The sequence below is a fragment of the Achroia grisella genome, unplaced genomic scaffold, assembly GCF_030625045.1.
Source record: "Achroia grisella isolate CSIRO2021 unplaced genomic scaffold, CSIRO_AGI_Agris_v1 utg4116, whole genome shotgun sequence".
NCBI lineage: Eukaryota > Metazoa > Arthropoda > Insecta > Lepidoptera > Pyralidae > Achroia > Achroia grisella.
In genome coordinates, this window is record NW_026712845.1 from 1,573,677 (window position 1) to 1,597,811 (window position 24,135).

Consider the following 24,135-nt stretch of genomic DNA (forward strand, 5'->3'; position numbering starts at 1 on the left):
GGCGACTGAAGTGCAGTAATGGCATTATTAATTGGGAGATATATTTACCTCCGCGTGTTCACATGGCCTGTTTTGCTGCAACGACCAAATCCCCCTTAAAAATATTAATCTATCTATACATCGTACTTATTGACACACTAACTTGCCCCAATTTCGTATGAATTTCCGTATTCTTACTGAAAATCATGTTACGATCCCACAGAGGGGAGCAGGGTGGATGGAATTTTGATTCCAACATATTTTTATTAGACTTACAAATAGTAATATTTACGTATTTACTTCTATACGATACGGCTCAAAGGAATAACGTTATTAGATGTCAGAGTACGGACAAGTCCCAAAAGTATCCTGAAGGCAGATGCTTATAAATTCTGAGACACTGGGTGGGAGAGGCAATACTTTCAGGGTTTTGTCTCACATTCCTTTACTAACATAGAACAATTACTATTATTATAATCGATGCTCATTATAAATAAACGCAAACCGCACTTCTAATTGTTTTTTTATGGGAGATATAGATATATATTGAGATGCCAAATAATTAATTATTCATGAAGTAATTACTAGGTACAATTTTAAAATAAAAACAACGGACGTATAACCATTCGAAATAAAAGTTTAATAAACATTTTTACTTTGTATTTAATCGAACTGTTAATAGATTACTCAACTGACACGATCAGTGCATGTGTATCAATATATATCAACAGCGACAGGCGAGTCTTATTATTATATTATCAATTTATCATTTTTATCAATTGCAGGGTGCATAGCACTCAGGTCGTTAGTTGGATAATGCCCATCCCATGCCCATTTATTTTTATTTGACGTCGTTTTTATGAATATAAATTATCGACAATTTACTTAATAAAATTATAACTAAATAGGAGTTTATTACTGTGTGCGTAACTTTATTAATATTATAAACGCGAAGTTGTGAAAATATTGCGAGTATGGATGGATGTTTGTTACTCTTGCACGCAAAAACTACTTAACGGATTTTGATGAAAATGTACAGTAATATAGCTTATACATTAGCATAACTAGCTACAAAGCCTACAAATATCATGAGTGAAACAGCGAGCACAACTAATAAAACATATTAAAAAATATAAAGTCTGCAAAGAAAAGTAAGCACTAAATACTATTAGTAGTCTTCAAGTCACAAAACGAAGAGGTTCCCAATTGGAAACCATGTCCAAGCAGTAATGTTTTTTGCAGTTATAGACTGCCGTAAGACAGTTCACTACACAACGATGGAGATTATCTTAATATCAAAATTTGCATTGATATTGATATTAATACTTGAAGCAAAAACTTTGTACCTCTTTTTACGAAAAATGGGCGGACGGAGAAGTATAAAAATCACATACTTGTAGTTGTATAGAGAACTGCAGAATGCTATTTTTTTATGTACAGTTTTTTATAATATGTAGGGTTTATTAAGGTTTCTTAAGGGTCGCCGACGCACTTGTGACACCTCTGGTGTTTCAGGCGTCCATAGGCTTCGGTAACCATCAGATGGGCAGTACGCTTGTTTGCCAACGTCGTCACTAGTAATAATAAAAAGCTGTCAAGCGTGTGAAAATAATTTATTAATTATATAATAATAATACAATAAGTAAGAAGAGGTAAGGCGGTGGTTGCGGCCGCTGAGTGCTAGTGCGGCGTGGCGTGCGTGTGTTGTGGTTGGTGACTGCGGCGCGAGTACCGCAGTCCGAGCGAGTCGGCGGCGCACCGCACGCCCTCCAGGCACGCGTCTAAATGCTCTCGCGTATGTGCCGCTGATAAGCAGAACCTGGGACCAAGAGAGAACCAAGCTATTTTTACAATATTCCATAGATAGCTAATAATGCAATGGCGCACTCGCCTGCGCTAACGGTTTCCGCTGGCGGGGCACCAGTGGAGGTTGATAAGATGAACATGAAGTAGGTCAGTTAGCCCATTGTGACATGTTCACCAGGAATTTATCGCGACGGTTTCTAGGGGGAACCGCGTGATGATCAAGATGACATGGTGCCTTGCTAGCAATGAGTTATCAGACACACACACACATTGCAATTCCCTTTCCGAAAATTTAAAATAGTGAAAGCATCAATAATAAAAACGTACCAAAGAGTTGCTTTCAAGTTTATAATGTATACATATATCTTTTTACAAAAATTGCGTGAACGGAGAAGTTTGAAGTTTTCTATATAGAGGAGTGCAGAATGCAAATTTTTTTTAAATTATGCATATAAATACATTAAATCAATAAAAAACATTACACACAGTACCATGTATTAAATGTTATATTATTAGTATGTCAACACAAATTTAGTCTCTGACAATAGAACCTTAATAATGTTTAAACTTAGAATTTAATTGAATTATTGTCGAACCTTTGGGCGACTACAAGCATTAGTAAATAAAGATTATTCGTACCGTATTCTAGCTTTGTTGAGAGGTGTGGCGGGGAATCCGACGCCGACAGTGGCTATACCGCACTCGGTGAGAAGCTCCACGGTCGCCGCCATCTTGCTGAATGTGTATACCAGCATCGGTACGACAGGCGAGTCCGGGTGACCGAACACTACTACGCCCATACTCTCGAGCCTGCAGAGATTTTAACTAAATTATGGATACTTTCCGAACCGTTTGGACGTTCACGATTGAAACAATTTTCAGTTTAACGTGTATCGTTTACCCTTAATGAGTTTAAATAAATAAATAGTATTTATGCCAAATTTAGCACCATGAGATGTGTAATAGATACTTGACCACTGATAGAATACTTAGATAGATTTGTTTTGTAAATACATTCATAATATACATAATGAGATTCAAATAAACACACTTATGAATACAAGTGTTTGTATCGTGCGAGGAATCGAAACCGTGACCGTCTGAAGTAAAGGCTAAACCGCTAGACAGACCACCGAGGCCGTTTGCAAACCTCTCTGTACATTGTTTAAGAATAGAAGCACATGGTACTCTACCTATATCATGAGGGATAAAATGAGTACCTTTATTGGTAACAAATCACTTATTGCACAGTATGTGCATAACATATTTCTACATGTATATATATACATATATATATAGTTATTATATGTGTATGTTTCTTTGATTTTACATTTCATGTTGCACTAAATTAGTTATAGTGGTATTTTGTAGGTATAACCCGCTTCCAACTGGAAGAAACTGGCTGGTAACAGAAGGTACAAAATCCCGTGCTTGTGGTTGGATACCATCATCTGTCACATAAAGACAATGTCTATGGTCCTTCTCATATAAATATATATAAGCCACGTTGAGTCGTGAGATTGTTTATCATTCCAATCATATTAAAGCGTAAGCGCGCTGAAACTGAGAAATGTAACTGACTTGGTCCGGAAGTAGCGGACGTTGCGGTGCAGCTGCTGGAAGCGCTCGTGTCCGGCGGGCGAGCACATGGTCCGCAGTGCTACGCGCACCTGCTGCACCACGGGCGGGGACATCGCGTGCGCGTACGAGGCCGCGTGCCCCGCGCCGCGCACCGCCCGCACCGTGCGCGCGCTGCCTGGAATTATACTGTTTGTACAAACTCGCCATCCACAGGAAATTCATCTCCACACCCTGAAACCTAAGTGGTCCCGAACAGTGCGTACTTCCTCCCGCGTACACTTAGATTGTGGAATGAACTTCCTGCCGAGGTTTTCCCACGAGACTACAGCATGGGGATTTGTATATTAAGATTTCTTAAGGGTCGGCAACGCGTACGTGATGTCCCTGGTGTTTTAGGCGTTCATAGGCTCCGGTAACCATTTACTATCAGATGGGTCGTATGCTTGATTGCCATCATCGTAGTATAAAAAAAACTCGTCTGCCTACATACCTCGTGTGCGCGTGTGCCCACGTTTCCACACAATTGAATTACATGTTATAATTCAGAAATTTCTAAAATTTCACAGTACCTACAGACGACAATTTATTTTATCAGAAATTGCAATTTACTTGGGATATCACATTCGTATTACGATTTGGTGTGCGTAGTGCCATTTATGTATCTATATAGGTTCAAGGTCGCCGTATTCTATTAGCTTTTTTGTCACTTCAGTTACATACTAAAAACACTATAAACCTTGAACGGTCTGCTGATCGTCGCGAGCGGAAGATTATCGTTAATACAGATTGTTTTCTACGTCGTATCGTTGTCTGTCCTAGATATATGTCTCATAAGCGGCCAAAGTAGTCACCTTGTTTATCTCTTTATTGGAGAGCATCGTACCCTAGTGGATTACTATCCTAACTTTCTGTTTCTATTTATATTTCTGATTGACTTAATTCTTGATGGGCCTATGTGGCCTATGTTGGCTAATAAGAAATATAAATAACTATATAAAGTCTTAATGTCACCCAGAACTGACGACCCTTTGGAGTTTAAGTTAGTAAACCGCTACATAACAATGGTATAAAATTGATAAACAATCGCTATTTAAAATACAAATACAGTTTTTAAAATAAATATTTCTAAGAAAGAACTAAAACTCATCTAACCCGCGATGTATCCGCCGGCAGCGCCAAAGCTCTTGGTGAAGGTGCCCATGAGGATATCGACGTCCGACGGCGACACGTCCCAATAGTCGGTGACGCCACGGCCACGCGGGCCTAGGGCTCCGATGGAGTGCGCCTCGTCCAGGTAGAGCTGGAGCCCGAGCTGCCGCTTCAGCGCCACTACTGCTTGCAGCGGCACGATTGACCCCTCCATGCTGTACACTCCTTCCACCACCTGTCAATAACGAACATATGATATTATACACATACGGTATGGAAATATTTGCTACCTTTCCTAAATTTAGCGTAGTAAGGACATTCACTTTTTCACTCGTGACTGTTTCATGTCGTTTTACTATTCTTATAAAATAAGTTTGTTTAAAAAAAATGGAACCTAGGACAACTACCAGGTAGGAGTTGTCTTAGATTCCATTTTTTTTATTCCATTTAGTAAAGTCTTAAATTTTATTTCAGCTTTTAAATCCGGCTCGAAAACCCATATCTTGTTCGTCTTAAGGCTGTTTTTCGTTTACTTTGGGAGTAGTGGAATTTTATATTGAAAATTAAATAAAACGATGATGCCTCTCTACGCTTGTATTATGAGGATAAATTTGAAATATACTTAACGGTGGCCAGTCGGCAGATACTTATACAACTATTACGTTATATAAGTATTATTACTAACTACGTTGCCGTATATACCAATTTCCATTTGCATTTAAATTTTCGTATTAAAACACGAAATTTTAACTATCCGAGAGAGATAGATGGTGTATACACAGACGCTTTTTATATACTCTCCTCTCGAGAGAACTACCGATTAAAAAGAATACTTACGATGACGATTTTCCTCCATTTCCCTTCTGCAATGGCGGCTCTGGCGAGTTGCTCGAGATGCCTGACGTCGTTATGGCGGAAGACGCGGACGGTGGCACGCGCCAGCCGCATGCCCAATATCAGGGAGGAGTGATTATTCTCATCGCTGAGCGCCAACACGTCAGGCCCTAGGAGGCCAGGCAGCGACAGTGTATTCGTAGCGAAACCCATTCCGAACACGATTGCAGCCTGTAACATATACAATAAATACTTTATTGTAAGTCATCGCTTCGCTGAACTATTATTACCATCTACCATCTTGAACAGTCATATTATATATCTATATATATATATATATAATCAATATTCTTTAATTATACTTCTGATGGTTTGTTTTTTATAATTTATATTTACTATCATCTTAATTTGTATTCATAAGTATGATTGTTATGGTCTGGGTGTTTGGTATTATATATGTATTAAAGTATTTATATCAGTTGTCTAGTAGTTCTAGTACCCATAACAAAGCCATGCTTGGCTTGGGAATAACATATGGTGAAACCACAGCAAATAAAAATAAATACTACTACTGACCTCAACACCGAGAAAGTCTGCAATCTCCGCTTCGAGCTGGTCGTGTAGTTCGCAGCGGCCGAGCTCCCCGTAGGGCGAGGCGAGAGCGAGCCCGTACTTCCTGACAGCCTCCGCCACCGGCTCCCGGTCCAGCATACTCAGCCCGAGGTAGTTGTACGAGCCTAGGTTGATACACACGCGCTTTTTGCCTGTAAATCTGTGTCCTGATCCTATTCAGTACAGCCGAGTTTCTCACAAGCAAATTAAATATACTAGACTAATGATCAACTCGACTTTGCCTTTATGTTTTATTGCACATTAAAACTTGCAAAAAATATTGTAGGTATCTCTAAAAGAAGCTCAATTTAATCTCTAATATGTAGCTTTCTATTGCTGAAAGAGCTTTCAAATTAAGTACCTAAGTCTATTTTTATATTTTTCTATGACACCCAATGTTTTTTATATAATAAAAAATAAGAAATATTTTTTTTTATATTTATCAAACATAGTTTACACCACAGAAACACCAAGATAATGTGCGAAAAATATAATAAAAACAAATCTGGAAAATATCACCGATTTTAATTATTCTTTTTTAAATTTTAGTTTTTATTTATACCTTGTCAATTCCATGAGAATTTCACCATTACTGAATATATATTTATGGTACAAAATCGAAAGTGTGTCACCTGAAGGTCCAATTGTGATCGTCGGAGTGCCTCTCCATGAGCGTGACTTCTGCGTCGGGCGCAGAGCAGATGGGCCGGTTGAAGCAGTGCCGCACACGCCTGTACACGTACCGGGAGAAGAACTGCTCAAACGGGTTGTATAGTGGAGCATAGCCCTGCCAACAAAAATATATTCATGTACAGTCGCCATCATAAAATATTTAATTTCCAGTTTTCCCTATTCCATTCAATAATGGACGGCATTTTGGGTCAATTATCTGAGTGCTAAAGGCACGCGCTTCTTATATGTTACGGCAACAGGCCTCTAAACCGTTGCTATTGCTTGTTTTATAGAAATAGTAATATTAATGTGTTTTATAACTATTTACGCAAATTGAATAAACTTACTACGTTTTTGTCTTTCACCACAATTGTTTCGACTTCCAGTTCGGAAACAATTGGCGCAAATATATTTTTTAGAACTACTTTAATGCTGTTGGCAGCAGCTGGCCTTTACAGCTTCAACGGAAGATAGGGGGCGAGTGCAGATGGCACTCCAAACTCACTCTACTCGTATCTATTGGTAAAAACTGCATTAAAATCAGTTGCGTAGTCTAAAAAGTCTAAGGGTACAGACAGCAGTAGCGACTATGTTTTATACTATTTAAAGATAATTTTATATAAATACAGAATAGTACACAGTCCAATAAATATTGTTGTGTGTGTGTGTGTAGGTTTGCATGTATGTATATGTTCAAATAATAAATAAAGATATTGTTTTTCTAAAGAACTAGTAAAGACAATTAAACAACCAAAACATAATCATGACTGTAGTTACGCCTTGTTCAGCAAATCGGTTCACTTTACGCCATTCAAAGGAAGTGGAATTTAAAATAGATGTCACCACGTGGGATTTCCACTATCATTTGTAATGGCTTACGATTACTCTTATCTTAATATACTTTGCCTTGAGATAAATGTACTAATGTGTTCTCCGCACGCTTTATTATACAAACAGTTGTTTAGTACAAAAAAAAGGTAAAAATGCTTAAATAAATTCATAGAAATTGTTGTTGTCTGTGACAATCTTTATTCAATATTAAAATGTTCTGTATACAAAAATATATAAAAGAATTCTTTAGAAAAATACAATATATGAACTATAAAAGTATGTCGCCAGTATGTCAACAACAAAAATCATATAATAATAATAATGCTTTATTTGTACAATCAACAAACAAGATTAGCACATTAAAAAAGAGCAGTACATAATAGTTGAAGTTAGTTAGATTGGTAATCAAATGGCAGAAAGTTGCGTTAAAATATATATTGCTACCCTGACAGAATACTAAGTTATTTTGTTATATTTTAAAATAGAAAACTCTTTAGAACGACTGTAATTATAAACATTTATTGCATTCAATTCCATAAATAACAATTATAATACTGTTCCAGAATAACTAGTCATTAATAGCTAGTTTCATAAACAACGATTTTTCCATCAATAGTCTTACTTTACTAAATATTTTATTATTAATACATAACTAATAAACCAAAACAGTTATTGGCTTTAATAAGTGTCATTTTTTTCTATTTTAATAAAGGTTTAATAAAGGTTGGGCTATTGTCAGGTGCTAAGACCTGTAGCACTGCGACCTGCATAGATCTATTGTGCTCGCCCTTTTTCAAAGTTCACTACCTAGAACCGTCAGGGACAAGAATTGATGGACATTCTTAGGAGCGATGATTTTTATCTCCTCGGTGTCAATTATCATATAAGTGTCATAGTTACTATATTTATATTAAGGGCAATATTTGTCATTAATTTCCAGTATCCTAAGGGAAACCTTAAGGTGACGACTTTCAACCTAAATACCATGTACATAAGTAGGCTTATTGAAACAATATCAACTTTATCCTGCTTAGAGAATAATTATAGAACAAACTACGTCATTCTGTTCATTTTTTCCTATAACATTATTTGCATATCGCGTCAGTTTTTGAATTGAAGTTATCACTTTAGATTCAGTCAGTACTGTGCATCCAGCGTATTACTTTCAAGAAAGGTATGTTAAGGTTTCTTAAGGGTCGGCAACGCGGACATGACGTCCATAGGCTACGGTAACCATTTACCATCAAATGGGCTGTAAGCTTATTCGCCACCATTGTAGTTTAAAAAAACAGTACAAGTACGATGCAATTGCATTTATTTTACGGAACTGAAAGTGGTACCCAGTACCAGAACCCTAAATATTACGAACTTCAATATGGAAACTCTAGATAAGAGGCTACATTAGTATTGGGCAGTTAAACTCAAAACCTACTGATCAGTGGGCTAATTATGTAACACGATATGAAATTGTTTCTGTTGAAGTTGTGATGCAATATGAAATCATTTCAATTTAAAAAATGCGATCAAGTAAGGTCGAATGACCGCAACATAAATCATTTCTATCGATAAAACACTACTATGAAGTTGCAGCGGAATATTGTTAATCCGACCAATTTAAAAAGTCAGTACATTAGATAGCCTATACCTTTAGAGGGATACATTTTAATTTATTGGGTTGTTGTGCGTTCAAAAATTACAAAATATACTGCAGCGTTCACTTGTTCTTTTATTTTAATTTTATTAATAGACATTTAATAAAATAAAATAAAGAAAGTCTATTCTATTCTAATGAAAAAATAAGGTTAATAATTTTGAATATAAAAGCATATTTTATACAAACTATTTATAATCATTAATAATATTAATCTAACCTACAAATTAACTTTTCTTTTCTGCTATAGATACCTAGGTAAGTACGTAGGTATCCATATAAATTTAAAATGATATGGGCACATCTTTTTAAATTTGTACATAATTGTAAAAACTTTAAACAAATAAATTTATTTACTTTAAACAAATCACAGAGCATCATAAACGTTGTATTCCGTTCACGGTGCCCCGTATTCATTGAAATAGTTTTTTAATTATATTAATATCATAATCAACCCTAATTTTATATTAAACATTTACTCTAGTTAATACAACATTCTATGTGATTTGGGACGAAAATAAAATATCGAATTGGCAACACTGATGTCGTGTTGTGAGTCGTGACAATTTTCCCATTTTAATAAATTTAAAACCTTTTCACGACTTTCTACGTAATATTTAATATAATAAAAAGATATGTAATACTGAAAATTACCAAAACAAGATAAATAATGCTGCTAATGCTGATATTTTAAAGATTGTAACCAAAAGAAACACCTTCTAAATTGTTTCATTGCGACACGGATGCGTGTTCGTGATATCGTGGTACGGGGAGAGCGAGCGAGCGCTGGCGGTCGATCGGCGACACGTAAAACTATCGGGGTGCATGGTGCGCAGAGCGCGGGGCCGTTTATCACGGCGTCGCCATAATGTATAAACCGTTTCAATTCCACGCTGTCATTTCGGCAAAATAGCGATTACGTGACGTTGCAACGAGGTTACTAAATCGACATTCGATAGAAATAATTTTTATCGATATGTAAAGTTGCGTTTACGTTGCAATGCTAGTTGACAGCGTCAAATGGCGTCAATATGATCGCATTATTGACAGATGACGTCATTTTCACTACGTTACATACGAAAATCGTTGCGAACGAAGTTACATAATTAGCCCACAGATCTTGATCAAATTTATAGGGAACCACATGAGAGGTAGGATTAAAATAAAAAAAATCAGTTCATCTCGACAAAATGCATACTTAAAAAATACAATCTAATTTAGAACCTATTCCTTTTTTGAAATAAGTTGAAAATAAAGTTATAGACTAAAGTTTTGGGATAAATTTATTACGTCAATTGAAATTAGGTGGAATCCCCCTCAAATTATAAATTCTATATAATAGACAGTGTGGTGTGAATACAGTGAATATCACAAAACAAAATATTCTTTATTCTATGGTGAATGCAATGATTTTTATCCATTCATCCGACATAAATAACAGCAAGCAACTTTCAAGAAATAATAGGACTGGTATCAGTATTGTTGCTGATACTATACTTTTTATATACATTTTATTACTTTTTATGTTACATTCCTAACATATTTTTTAGTTTTTGGCGGCGTATTACAAAACTCGCTTATATCATAATGGTATCATTTATTTACTTATTTCAGAACAATTATCGGTGTAAAGTTACATGTTACTAATCATATTAAATTGTCCTATGCTAATTAATAATCTAGTAGGTTCCAGAAATTCGGTACACACATCGGGGAGCGCCATGTTGCTGATACTTTTTATACAATAATATCTCAGGACAATACACAACGCTACCTAGTCCCAAGCTAAGTAGTTATGGGTACTAGATAACTGATATAAATACATAGAACTTTTTTTGTAAATACACACATATTATACACAGAAAACGAAATACGAATGTTTGTGCCGTGCGAGGAATCGAACCCGCGATCATCGGAAGTAAGGCGGTATGTTAAACCGCTAGACCATTGAGGCCGTTTTTGTATAGATTTTATTACTTTTTGTAATTTAAAATCACAATAACAACAACTTAAAAGTTGACATTTTAATTCCCAAATTCAAATCCTTGAATAAAATATTCAGGAAAAAATAAGTTGCGAACTATTGCAGTTAAAAGATTTATTGTTGTATTTTAGACATTTCAGTATACATATTGTGGAAGTTTCTCTTTCGATATTGCAAGTACTTATTGGAAATATATTTACGATGCGTTTGAAGGTTTCCTTTGTGATTTACGAGCGACTAGGTCTATTTTGGCAGAGTATAATTTTGTAATTTAATATCTTTAAATCAGTACGCCCTGCTAATCCTTACTAATATTATAAATGCGAAAGTAACTCTTACCTGTCTGTCTAGTTTTCACGCCAAAACTACTGAACCGATTTAAGTGAAATTTGGTACACAGATAGTCTAGACCCTGAGAAAAGACATATGTTACTTTTTAATGTGAAAAACGGTTGTAAGGGATTGAAAGTGGAGATAAAAGCTTGCATGGAAGCATTGTCATTATTAAAGCAAGAAGGTCGTCACTTATTTTAAGTTTTTAATAAAATAACACAAATTTTAGGTAGCTTGACTTGGGTCGAAATGGCGCTGTGTGAATTGTCCTGAGATGTTTATTATTATTATTATATACAATTATTCCTGGTTTTTATTAAATAGTTATATAGTAATCCCGCTCTAGTTACATTAGTATGGATATAGTTTCAATAGCGATCTAACAATCATTATGTCAATGCTTTGTACAAAATAACCGTTATCTAACGGAGCGGAATACAGTCCGCTGTCTGTTGGTTAGGCAACTCATTGCAATATTCTAAAGCATCGGTTTCATTCAAGGACACTTAACTTTTCACACCAAATCGATCATACGACAATGCAATCTTTATTTATTTATTTATTTGCAAGACTATCATTACAGGCATAGGCCCAATACAATAGTCCATCTAGACAAGATATTCAATAATATTTCCAGCACTATGCTGAGTTGTAGTCCACATCGACTCTGTGTTGCAGAGTTTTTTTATACTACGATAGTGACAAACAAGCATACGGCCAATCTGATAGTAAACGGTTACTGTAGCTTCTGGACGCAAGAAACACTACGGGTGTCACGTAAAAACGCGTTGCCGACCTTTATAAAGCCCATGTAAACCTCGGCAGGTAGTTCATACCACAATCTGAGTGTACTCGGGAGGAAGCTCCTCTGAAACCGCATTGTCCGAGATCACCAGCGTGTGGGGATGAATGTGTGTAAATTGTTATTTGTTTCGTTTTTATTTCACCATTATTATATGTTAGAGAGTCAATAAATTTTATTCTAACAACTCTAAGTTAATGTTTAATTAATAAAAAATATGACTTAATGTGCTAAATATAAGTACCCAATTTCCTCCTTAGTTACAAGTTTGGAAACTGAAACATAATCTATTTACGATAGAGAAGAAATATGTATGACTTATCAACGGAATACGAGAATACATTCCAAATTATGACAAAACTTGTTTAGCTATACGCTAAGAATATTTACGTAAATTCATCAATGGAATGTATAATTCAGTACACTATAATCTATAATATTTAAAAAGAAACTGGCTCAATGAGAATGACATCAACGAATATTTTCAATAACAAACAAATGTGTAATTCAATAGTATTTTATTAGGTACCTACACTTATGTATATGATTAGCGATTAACTGTGTCAATTAAATGATGTACTGAAATGAAATGATAATATCTATTTGTTTTTCAAGATTGTAAATTTGCAGTCTAGAAAAAATCAAATAATATATTTAATTAATGGTACTCCTAGAGTACCCCTCCGATCGATCTCCCGGCCAATTCAAATGAGATCGAAATTACCACGGCCTTTGCTTTGGGGTTGGGGTTTCAAGGTTCGGATCTAGTGGTGCTCTCAGACTAGAGTGGTATTCGTCAGGCAAGAGTTGGGAAGGCCAACTCTTGCCTCTGAAGGAACTCTTCCATTTGGAATGCCATCTGCAATCGCCCCCTATCGTCCGGTAAAGTCCTGTAGAGTCCTGTAAAGGCCAGCTGCGGCCAACAGCATTAGAATAATTCGGAAAAAAAAACTACAGGTTTTTTCTTATAATTACAAGGTACAATGGGATCATTTACTTAGTTATCCCATTGTTGAGGTATAAATTGTAAAAATTACAAATAATGTTTCATGACGAAAACTGCATAATATATTTTAAATAATATTTTTTTAAATAGACAAGTATTACAAATAGGAATAATATTTATTAAAATAAATTTAATATAAGAACTTCTAAATGGTCATAATGTCACTACAACTCATTCGGATGCCAGACATCACAAGAAGACCGAAAAAATACTTGCGTGGTGCTTTTTTAAATTTTAATTATTCTTTAATAATAATTTAATAAGAATTTTGTGTGGATATACATTGACATAGTATAAGCTTTGTTCTTCAGCTAGACGATGATATGATAGCTACCCATAACATGAATGAACTTTAACCGGTAGTCCTGATTTTTATCAAGCATTTTATCAGTATTAGTAACGTTACAGTTTACGGAGGAGACATACCGAGCGCTGACTCGTGAACGCACTTGTATTACTATCTCTATTAATCAAATATTGCGTATAAGTATTACAGATATAAAAAATAAGTACATTCAGTACTTATGTACTAACAAACATACATACATAGCAAACATAAAAAGATATAAAAAAATAGTTCATGGAAGCAAACCTGTACATTCAATACTGTACAGTGCACATACTGACATAGTAAACTATCACGCTTTAATACTATATTAATGCATTAGCGTAGAGATTATTAAATACAGGCGCAGTGAATTATTATAGTGTTGGATATATAGATATAAAGAGATAAGAGAGAATAAATGAAAAACGAGGAAAATGTAAAGTAGATATATTTGTGTGAATCATCAATATAATTCAAAATAATATAATATAAATCTATAATTTCATGATTGTTATTCCAGGTAGTCAGAAGCAGAGATGTTATTGTTAGGTAACCGAATCCGAAATAAAAGTTTCGGATAATATCGGATAGAGGCGGAGCCTAATTGACGTTATGTAACCATTTTATTAGCTATTTGTATTTTATTCTTGAAATTCCTTAAAAAGTTAATATCCGTAACCGAAATTATCCGAAACTAACGTATAATCCGAAATAATTTCATATCCGCATCCGTATCCGTATCCGGTATAATAATTATGCCTATATCCGAAATCTATCCGTATCTGAAATTTCATATCCAAAACATCTCTAGTAGTAGAAGCATTGTCAAATATAGACGTCGTGGTAAACTCAACACTTGACATAAAAAAGTGTCTACATACTCTGAATCATCCCCACTCTGATATCAGTTGTTATCAATATTCTCAACTAAACCTCTGTATAATTTATATTAGTATTCCATTGTTCCACATGATTTCTAGGGCTACCTTTTACTTACCAACACACCGCTTGCCATCGACAGGGAATTCAACCCACACGCTGGATTCATTAGAATCCTCCTCCTGCCGCATAATCTTAGATTGTGTTATAAACTACCTGCAGATATTTTCTCGCGTGACAACATGGGGTTTTCAAAGAGAGGAATATTAAGATTTCTTAAGGGTCTACACGTACTTAACTGCATGTAATACTGGCGTCTCAGGCGTCCATTGGCTATGGCTAACTCTTTAACCATGAAATGGGCCGTTTCCTTGTTTGCCAACATCATAGTATAAAAAAAAATTATAGCATGTGATATATCCATTGATTGGACAGTATCTTCCTGCCTACCATTCGTGATTCTCAGTGTTGCGAGATGTGACGTGAGACGAGAAAGTATTTTTATGAGAAATGCCTGCATAATTGTTGTTTGCTCATCCATTACTACCGAGCTACTAAATCCTAGTTTGTGAGACGGATGTTGATATGTATACCACTTCACGTACACATAATGGACGCATAATGGTGATTAAAAAAAAATCTTATGTAAGAAACCGTATTTCGGTGAGATATGACAGGGAAATTATAGTATAAGGTTATATGTTAGTCCTCAAATAGAACATAAAAACACAATAAAGAACAAATCGACAACATCACAAGTGAACAGGCATCACAATGTACATATTTTGCCCGTGGTGCTGTTTATGTCTAGAAATAGGTGAAAACACATTAATTATGTTTTACATTTTGTTTTTCATATTATATTTCATTACAATATATGGGAAATTAATGACCTAATGAACTTACTGAATGATCTCTCGATATATCAAACAGGGAGAGAAATTTAACGGCGACGGCTTGAGTCAAGGTTCAAACCCCTAGTGGTGCTTTCAGACTAAAGTCATATCCGTCAAACAGGAGCTGGCCCTCAGCCGCTCTATAAAACAATCAACAAGTTTGAGTGCCATCTACACTCGCCCATATCATTTGGTGAAACTGTAATGTCCAGCTGCGGCAAATAGCTTTAGAATAGGTCTAAAAAATTTATTTGCGATAATTGTTTTCGGAAGTCGAAACAATTGTGGTGAAAGACTAAAACATACTAAGTTAATTAAATTTGCGTAAATAGTTACAAAACACATTAAAATAACTATTTTTATAAAACAATCAACAGCAATGCTTTAGTGGCCTGTTGCCGCAACATATAAGATGCGCGTGCCTTTAGCACTCTGATAATTGACCCAAAATGCCGTCCATTATTGAATGGAATAGGATCGAGGTCAACATTGTAAATGGCTCGTTGGTATTCTTTTGTATTACACTAGAGAGCGCTGAAATATCTCTTCTCGTTGCCTGCAATGAAGACAGTTTCATATCGGCATATACACAGAGAAAATTACAGTTGTACGAGACATAAAAACTCTTTTGTATCTATTTTGAATGCGCTATGCATTTATTTGTTTTATTAATAAAAATATTATTAAAGAGATGTGAAAATACTATCATGGAGTTTTTAATTATCTCTATATAACTATGTATTACATAGTTTTTGGTCCTTCGAGCCAGTTTCTTTATTTATTCTTCCACATAAAAAATGTACACGTGATGCAATCATGCTAGCGTTGTAAAATCTATTTCGGCAGAAAGGTTTGATAAGGTTGTAAATTATGAGTAGACAGCCCTAAAATTGAATTGTTGATAGAAGAGTAAGGAACTGCTGTTTCAGTATGTTTATGTGGCTTATCTTATTTGCTATTGAAGTTACATAAAAAAACTTCATGAAGCATTGTGTTTGCCAACAAAGGTCTCCTACAATTAATTATAATACCTACAGTTATTCTTATTCCCTAATTTAGATGTTACTACAATTAAAGAGACCAGTATAACAATTTTTCATTACTTTGATTCTGTCAGCAGAAAATAATTTGTAATATATTGAAATTTAACGATTGTATATCACTAAAAAATATATTTTTTTATCAGTGTAATACGTATAATATTAGAGACGACATCTTAGATATAAACAATAAATTGTATTATTGACAAGAATAATCTACCAGAGAGAATAACTCTTACATGAACTTTATCAATAAATATCTGTGCCTTACGATGTATTTTGTTTTATGTACTCTTTTCACATCTAGTAATCTTTATCTTTCCAAATATTAAAATCGTGACGACGCGAAGACTATCAGTTTGTGTTGTGTTTAAGAATCGCCGGAGAAATTACGATAACCTTTTCAAAGTATATGTTGATAATATCCATAAGAACATAGGCTAAAGAAACTTACGAAAAATAAAGGAGGCAATAATAAATTGTGTAATATTTTTCAATAAATAAACCCACAATTTTATGAATAAATTAATACATAGGGCACTTATAGATACTCTATTTATTGTTCTTTTAATTATTATTAATAAAAGGCGTTCTACAAATGTACACGCATACGAAGTCTCAGGCACCACTATTATAGTAATAAGACTATATCTATTTTATTATTTACAAGCTGTGTTCCATTTTATACGCTGTCAACACTATTCTCCAACCTCTATGTTTTAATTTTTTTTGTCTATGTTTTTTTCCCTCTATAAAAACTGTATTGTCATGGCCGTCTAAAAATATACACGAATACATTAAGAGGCCTATTACAAAATGATGCCGCTCAACTTTAGGTTTAATCGCATGGATTTACGCACACATACAGTAATACACGCACACAGACGCAAATAACCGTGTAGCTCAATCGGTGTGGATTTAGTATGAACCATTTTGATCCTTGTAATATTTTAATTAATAATGTGATATGTTTCTACTTAACTGAGACTACTTATTGGATTTTTTTAAATAACGTGATTTATTTAATTATCAAAGTGCTAATAATGACCATATTTTTTTATTATATTATTCCTAGAGGGTTGATGTCAGGATGCTGGCCGATTGTACAACTAAAAGCCAAAACCTTAAGTAATATGAGTAACAAATAATTGGGATAAGGACAGGAAGATGAAATTACTATAACATAAATTTACTAATTAATTCTTCTTACATATTAATTCAGTTTATTTATTAATAGATACAATATAATTTATTATAAGAGTCGGATACATTATTGCCATATTCACTTGTTCTAAATATTATACTTAGCAAATAATTATTTTATTTATATATAATAGTTGTGTTTTCAAGGCTTTGTTTTGATTTAAAGGTCCCATCCTTATATGTATATTAGGTGCGTCCGCGACTTCGTCAGCGTGGTATAATGAAATTGACCAAATAAAGGAAATATATTTAGATTATAACCTAAAAAAGTTTCTTTGTTTCAATTAAACAATGACGATACTTTTATACAACCTTTCATCTCCGCTTTTAATCCCTTACAATACTTTTTCGCACTATAAAGTAGTCTATGACCTTTCTCAGGGTATACTATCTGTGTATATGTATATCTATCTATATAGACTACCTGTGTATATATATGGTAGTGAATTTACAAGGTACAGGGGAGTAACACCCGAGTTTTCAGGAATGGAAATGAGGGAAACAATGTGCTGATATGAACATGTCAGGTACTGCTCATGTATATAGGCGACGGTTACCCCTTTCCATCAGGAGAGCCGTCAGCTTGTTTGCCATTCTAAGTTGTAAAAAAAAAGCTTCAACTGCTATCATTGCTGTTCCTGCATCATTGACGTCGCCGCATGATATTGGCTGATATTGCAGCTTCTCGTTCTTGGTTGGCCGATTCTTGATTCTTGATAAATAATTAATTGTTAATGTCAAACCTTTTTATAAATTATTATAAGACGCCTCATTGATTATATGTAATGAAATCACCATGAGCTATAGAGATTTTGGACAGAACCTTAAAAGACCTTAGAAATACCTCTGCTCTCATTGGCGGGATTACTTTTATACTTTTGCTGGAGATTTCTGAAAGACTCTCTGTGTCATTAACATCGTCTCCCTTATGGACTTTAATTGAAAGTTTAAAACTACTGACAAATTTGAGAGCTCATTTTTATGGAAGCACAGATAGTGATTTCCCACACTAAATGCTCAAACTTGAGGAAGGAATTTCTCAAAAGCATGATCCAGTCATGAAATTTAAGCCCGCCGAACATGTGCAATGGCGTCCCATTGGATATATTGCTTACTAAAGAATTGAAAGACAATTTAATTGTAGACCATTATAACCAGTACGTTAGCTGGCAATACCGATGATTCCAACTGATCTGCCAATACCATTTTAACGGCTTCAATTTCCGGTTAAAATATCATCTACACATGTAATAGATCTATGTATGTTTTGATCTTAAAAAACTACGCAGATTTTGATTCGTTGTTATTTAATAGACAGAATAGATAGACTCAAGAGGAAGGTTTATATATAACGTCCCAATACTGTACACGGATCTTTAAACGCGCGATAACCTATATATCCCATATTCACGCGGGCGAAGCCGCGAGATAAAAGCTAGTCTCTAAATAAAAACATTTATAATGTTGTTGACTTTTCACCCAAACACGCATAATTATTTGACATAACTGTACAGTAATGAAAGTCCAACGAGTATAATAACAGAATAGCTGCAATTTAGAAATATCTGTATTGTGTAAAATAAAATAAAATTGGATAAAATATCTCTAAACATTAAGGAATATAATTTATATATAATTTGGTAATTTATTTACAATCCACATTGCATACTAGATGATATACACTATATAACACAAGACAAATGTACGTAAAAATAATAATGGTATTTTTATAAACAATAACCCTATTTTAATTTAGAAAAAAACTACAAAATAAACATAGAGTAAATTTGGTTTACATTTTCTTACATTTTTCTCTCAGATAAGCGTTATTTTTAAAAATATTAAAATGTTTTCTTTTTTAATTTTAACAATTAATTGCCATTAGTGTGACGAAATACCATGCTCTTGTGCTTTTCATAGTCCAGCAGGGTAGGTAGGTTTTATTTGTAGCATACCTGTACTTTTGTCTTGGCATGCTAAAATAAATATTATATATATATTTAACAACGACTTTAAATTAATATTCGTAGAAATAAGTATATATTAGCAAAATTAATAATTTAATTGTGATCAATTTTTTAGATATTTAAGTTGAAAATGAAAAAAAGGACGATGCTGTCTCAATGTATAAAGTAATTATCAAGTTTTAGTAAAGATATCATATCAATTTATGTTTGTTTATTAATGAACGACGACCCCAAACTTCTGTCATTTAGCGTTTTTGAATAAACTATTTTAGAAATTAGGAAGACTAACAAAGAGAAAATTAACATTTCAAAGATGTTGTTTTTAAGATTAGATATCTATCTATATAATTCAGGAATCAAAATGTATATCTGACTCTTAATTGCTTAGAACCAGAACCCCAAAGACACTGCTTTTAGGCCAAAAAATGTGAAAGGCCTCTTAAGAAGTCTTTATTTTCATTACCAAAACTTGCCTGACGAGAGAGCTAAATCCACAACATGGTCCTTCGAGCCGGATCCAAGGAATTTAAGGGAAGTGATCAGTGATCGTTTATGGAAATTATTTAACCCAATACTCTTTTCATTCAGGTTATACTAGCATCGCTTTATCAATTTAAATTTAAAAATAAGCAGAAACAAGGTTTGTCTGTCATAATTAACAGTATTATTTGTTGTAATCAGGTTTCCTTCGCTTATTCAGTGGTGTTAGTACTTATTTGGTAAGAAAATATTGTAAACCGGCACATTGTTAACCTCAAAATTCATTTCAAATTTTTCATTGTCAAATTACGTTATTTGTTTAAAATTCTAGTATTCAATTGTAATTTTATTTGACAGTTTGTGTAATTACAAAAATAAGATAATTATATATGCACAAGTAGAAAATATTGTAGCATTTAAGTCATACAAAAACAAAATATATAGTGTTTTGTCATTGTTATTGTCACCTGTATGTAAATTTCGCTATTTATTAAACTTGTCAATTTATTGCTTTAAAAGTAAAAGCTTTGTGTTGTTTTTTGTATAAAAAATATATTATAGTTTTCTTATTACTGTCTTAATTATTATTAGTGCTGCTATATTGTACATCAGTGAACATATTTGTATACTGTATCAATCCTTCAGTCACAGATATTTATGTAAAATACTAGTCAATTTCTTATGTTTACATTTCTAAATTCCAGTTAAATAAACCCATTACCAGAGAACCCCAAAATGTCAGAAAGGGAAGAAAAGGAACTTATTAAGAAAAGAGCTAGTTTCAAGGGACGGTTAACTGGGTTTGCTAAATACATCAATGACTTGAGAGATACATTAAGCCACCAACAGGTACATGAATTGCAGCTAAGAATAGGTAAGATTGAATCTTTGTATAATCAATATGATGAGGTGCAATTAAAATTAGAATGTCTTGTTGATGATTTACAATCACAATGTTCAGAGCGAGAAGAGTTTGAATCTAATTATTATAAACTTCTGTCACAGGCACAAGATATTTTATCTATGAATTCAAAGTTACTAAGTAATGACAACACAGATGGTTCTCGAATAAACAACCATCAGCTGGTTAAATTACCTACAATTAACTTACCGAAGTACCAGGGCTCCTACGATAATTGGTTAGAGTTCCACGACACATTTTCTAGTCTTATACATTCGAACGATAATATGGATGAAATTAATAAGTTCCATTATCTCCGAGCCTCTCTGGAAGGTTCAGCTGCAGTCATTATTCAGTCAATTGAGTTTTCAGCAAGTAACTATGCTGTTGCTTGGCAGTTACTGTGTGATAGATATAATAACAAGCGTTTGCTTATTCAAAACCATGTAAACAACTTATTTAATGTTGAATCTATTAAAAATGAGTCTTCGGTTAGTCTTAAGCGGTTAATTGACCAGCTGAATAAAAGTCTATGCGCATTAGAATCCCTTGGTGAACCCATTAAGCAATGGGACACTCTTCTCATTCACATCATGACACGTAAATTAGATCATAAAACATTCCGGGAATGGGAGGAATTCAAAGGACGCTTAAACAAAAATGACCCCATAAAACTGATTGTTTTCTTGGAATTTATTAGGGACCGCGCGGATCTTTTGGAAACATTAGAATCAACCCGTAGTAATGTTGCAAACCACATGTCTAAACCTACAAGCAAATTAAAAGCACTCATCTCTGTAGCTTCACCTCCAATATTGCATAACAATAATAATAATATTTCTATTATAAAACCATGTCCTAAGTGCAAGGGAGAGCACCAGTTACTAAGTTGTCCTCAGTTCTTGGCCCTCACTAATGAACAAAGATTGGAATTAATTCCACAAATAAAGGTTTGTTACAACTGTTTGCGTCCTGGACATTATTCAAATCGTTGTAAAAAAAATGGGTGTAAATTATGCAAGCGTAAGCATAACACCTTAATTCATGTATCAGAATTTAAACGAACAAATGCAAATATTTTACCAAATGCGGGTAATGCTGCGGAGAACTATGAGTCTAACCTATTGGAATCAGCTTCCTCGGGTAATAATGGGCAAGGATCTACAAACTTAACACTCACTACTTATTGTGCTGATACATCTTTAGAAGTAAATCAAGATGTCTTATTGTCAACTGCTCAAATAAGTATAAATGATTATTATGGTAATCCCCACATTGTCAGAGTTCTATTAGATTGTGCCAGTTCGTCTTGTATTATTACTGAGAAATTATGTAACTCATTAAATTTAGAATATATCAATATTGATAAACCAATATTTGGCATTAATAAAACTCAAACCACTACGAGAAAAATGTGCAGAGTCCTAATTAACTCTTTGAATGAGAACTATTCGAAACATCTTCTCTGTTATGTATTGCCATCTATAACAGATGACATACCTTGCCGCTCTGTTAATGTTTCACACATAAAAATACCTGATGATATTGCCCTCGCTGATCCACAGTTTTATAAGGCGTCTGCAGTAGACATGATAATTGGTAGTAATATATTCTGGGAATTACTCGGATCACGAAAAATAAGTTTAGGAATGAAAAAACCGATTCTCTGGGAGACGCGACTGGGTTGGTTGGTTTCAGGACCCCTTTATAATGGACAGGAGTCTTCTCTTAGATGCAACCTCACGACATTAGATACAAGTACTCATAGCAATATTGAAAATAATGATGTTCAGAGTCTATTATCAAAATTTTGGCAGTTGGAGGATGTAGGTTCTAAGTCCTCTTATTCAGAAGAAGAGCAAAGATGTGAAGAACACTTTGTAAAAAATACAATCCGTCTTCCAAATGGACGATTCTGTGTTAGAATTTCCTTAAAACAGTCTCATAAGGTATTAGGTAACTCATTTCAGCGAGCAAAACGGTGCTTGCATTCATTGGAGTACAGGTTTAAAACCCAGCCAGCCTTTCGAGATAGCTATGTTGCATTCTTGTCAGAATAGCATTCACGGATGTTGATATGTATCGGACACATGACCGAGTGCAAATTAAATATTGATTCTACATCTTATTTTATTCCTCATCATGGGGTGTTGAACGCAAACAGCACCACTACTAGTCTTAGAGTGGTCTTTAATGCAAGTAGCCCTATTCCTCAGGGGTGTCCTTTAATCAGATTCAAATGGTAGGACCAACAGTCCAAGACGACCTGCTCTCTATTTTACTTCGGTTTAGATTTTATAAATATGTGTTAGCTGCTGATGTAGAAAAAATGTATCGGCAGGTGATTGTTCACCCTGATGACAGGCATCTTCAACAAATCCTATGGCGTAAACCAGAGGAATCTGAAGTAAAAGCCTATCAACTCAACACTGTCACTTATGGTTGCTCAAGTGCCAGTTATCTAGCTACTAGATGTTTAAAACAAATTGGCCTTGACTGCAACGATAAAAAAGTGTCTGAAATTATTATTCATGACTTCTATGTTGATGACTTATTAACAGGATCTGATTCCAACCAGGAGGCCTTAAATATAAAGAAAGCTATCACGGCAGAGCTGGCATCCGCGGGAATGGTGCTGCGTAAGTGGAAATCCAATGGGTCTCAGCTTGTTATTCCGGACCAGTCTAACTCGTCTCTTAATTTGAATATGGGATTTGAACCCAGCAAGACATTGGGTCTGGGATGGTCGCCTGATACTGATAAATTGTACTTCAAAATTAATTTGGAATTACCTAAAGTTTCGACCAAGCGGGAATTACTATCAGTAATCGCCCAGGTATTCGATCCCATGGGTCTGATTTCCTTGTATCATATCTCTAAAAATTTGGATGCAGCATCTGTGGTTGCATAAATTGTCATGGGATGAACTGGTTCCGTTTGATATTTCTCACAGCTGGCATAAATTTATACGGGATCTCCCCTTATTAAATAATATCTATATCCCACGCCTGGTTGTTTGTGATTCATATTCACTTATTGAGATTCATTGTTTTTCCGACGCATCCCAATGTGCCTATGGTGCTTGTCTTTATATAAAAAGTGTTAACAAACAGGGTGATGTTTTGGTGAAGTTGCTCTTAGCCAAGAGCAACTATTCCAATAAACCAACTACGATCCCCAGACTTGAGCTCTGTGCCGCTC

General features: G+C 34.4%; 1 protein-coding gene across 1 annotated transcript in view; it reads right to left on the reverse strand.

Annotated features, from left to right (window-relative positions):
* Positions 1-1,582: 1,582 nt before the first annotated feature.
* LOC131844661 (serine palmitoyltransferase 2) overlaps positions 1,583-24,135 on the reverse strand; it is a 33,786-nt gene continuing 11,233 nt past the window's right edge. Inside the window, exons 3-9 of the mRNA XM_059193598.1 lie at positions 6,594-6,748; positions 5,926-6,121; positions 5,353-5,580; positions 4,519-4,750; positions 3,367-3,541; positions 2,425-2,595; positions 1,583-1,798 (exon numbers count right to left, since the gene is read on the reverse strand). Of these exons, the coding sequence (XP_059049581.1) occupies positions 1,660-1,798; positions 2,425-2,595; positions 3,367-3,541; positions 4,519-4,750; positions 5,353-5,580; positions 5,926-6,121; positions 6,594-6,748 (1,296 nt within the window). The 3' untranslated portion in view covers positions 1,583-1,659. The remainder of the gene's footprint in view (positions 1,799-2,424; positions 2,596-3,366; positions 3,542-4,518; positions 4,751-5,352; positions 5,581-5,925; positions 6,122-6,593; positions 6,749-24,135) is intronic.